General features: G+C 35.9%; 1 protein-coding gene across 1 annotated transcript; it reads right to left on the bottom strand.

Moving 5' to 3' along the window:
- Positions 1-268: 268 nt before the first annotated feature.
- LOC136674441 (trace amine-associated receptor 13c-like) lies at positions 269-1,288 on the bottom strand. The gene has a single exon (XM_066650447.1). It carries the CDS (start codon positions 1,286-1,288, stop codon positions 269-271), a length of 1,020 nt encoding a protein of 339 aa, XP_066506544.1.
- Positions 1,289-1,626: the final 338 nt, after the last annotated feature.

Below are 1,626 nucleotides of genomic sequence, written 5' to 3'. Positions count from 1 at the left end.
TATATATATATATATAAATAAGATTATATATTTTTCTAAGCTTAACTATATTTCTAGATTTGATCAAACTTAATAAAATTAACATATGCTTGTTTAATAAGCTGTGGTATGTTATTAGAACAAAGCATAAGCAAAACCACAGGGATAATATTTAAGATATAATAGAGTAACAGCATCATCAGGTCAAATGCTGATCCATGTAAGATGCATTGTGGTCATTTTGTTGTACCAAAGAGATCCACTTGTCATGTGGTATGACACATTGGACTTAAACAGGATCAGAGATCAAATTAAACCATGAAGACGAGGATTCAAATATTCTACAAGTCATAATGTGTTTTACAGACACCCTGAACCACTGATATAAAATAGCATATATTATTGGATTCATGGAAGAGTTAAAGAACATCAGCCAGCCAAACACAATCCACACCATTGTTGAGGTTGTGACATTTTCAACTGACAATGAGCTTAAATAATATGGTACCCAACAAATGAGGTATACTAAAATGACAAAGCTTAATTTTTTGGCTGCTTTGGTTTCAGAAGAGCCTGAAACTTTGGATTCCTTTGTGTTTGAGACCCCATTGGTCACAGCTCTGAAAGCTTTGGCTTGATGTCTCGCCACATTAAAAATCAAAGCATACAACACCAGTATAACAGAGAATGGGATTACAAATGAAAGCAGAAAGTCGAAAATCAGCCAGGAATGTTTTATAACAACAACACACTCTCCATAACATGTAATGTGTAGTTGTGCTGGAGTTAGATGTTCATTAAAGTAGAAAAAAATAATATTATAAAATACACAGGTAGACCAGCCTAGTATTATGCATAGAGAAATTTTGCAAACTGTGATTTTCCTGGGATAAAGCAGAGGGTCACAGACAGCGATGTACCGATCTACTGCAATAAAAAGCAGGCTGAAGACAGATGCCAACACTGAGAGAGAAGTGACCAGTGGGAAAATGAAGCATGCCAATTTTCCAAGATACCAACAAGAGTCCATCAGTTGCATTATATTACCAGGCATAATAATCAGTCCCACAAGAAGATCAGCCACAGCCAGAGAGAGGATGAGCAGGTTAGTTGGAGTGTGGAGCTGCTTGAAGTGAGAGATGGAGATGATCACCAGCAGGTTCAGAATCACAGTGCACACAGATATACATGAGAGGACAATGAACAGAAATATATAAACAGGGCCTGTCCGGACCTCCTTTCTGCAAGATGCATTGTTGTCAGGAAAGCAGTACTGAACTGTGAGGTTTTCATAAACAGAGTTATCCATTTGGAATAGACATTAATCTGCCAGGTGTTATTGATCCAAATATGCTGTTCAGGAAAACTGAACTGAAAGATCTTCCTTTTGACTTGTCTTTTTATGTATGTGTATGATCCCTCCCACTGTGAAAGTATTAGGTACTTTGTCCTGCACATTATTCATTAATTTCATATTTAACAGTACATTCTGACACGTGGCAGCCCAACACAAAGCTCAGTGCACAGTTTTTTTTGTTGGTTTGTTTGTTTGTTTTTATTTTTAATTATAATGTTTTTGTTCACTGTGAATTCAAAATGTATTGATGCTTCTATTAAGCTTACACCATATTAGAAATACAGATGTGA

This window comes from Hoplias malabaricus, chromosome 18 (genome assembly GCF_029633855.1).
Source record: "Hoplias malabaricus isolate fHopMal1 chromosome 18, fHopMal1.hap1, whole genome shotgun sequence".
Lineage (NCBI taxonomy): Eukaryota > Metazoa > Chordata > Actinopteri > Characiformes > Erythrinidae > Hoplias > Hoplias malabaricus.
This window is presented reverse-complemented; position numbering and strand designations above follow the sequence as displayed.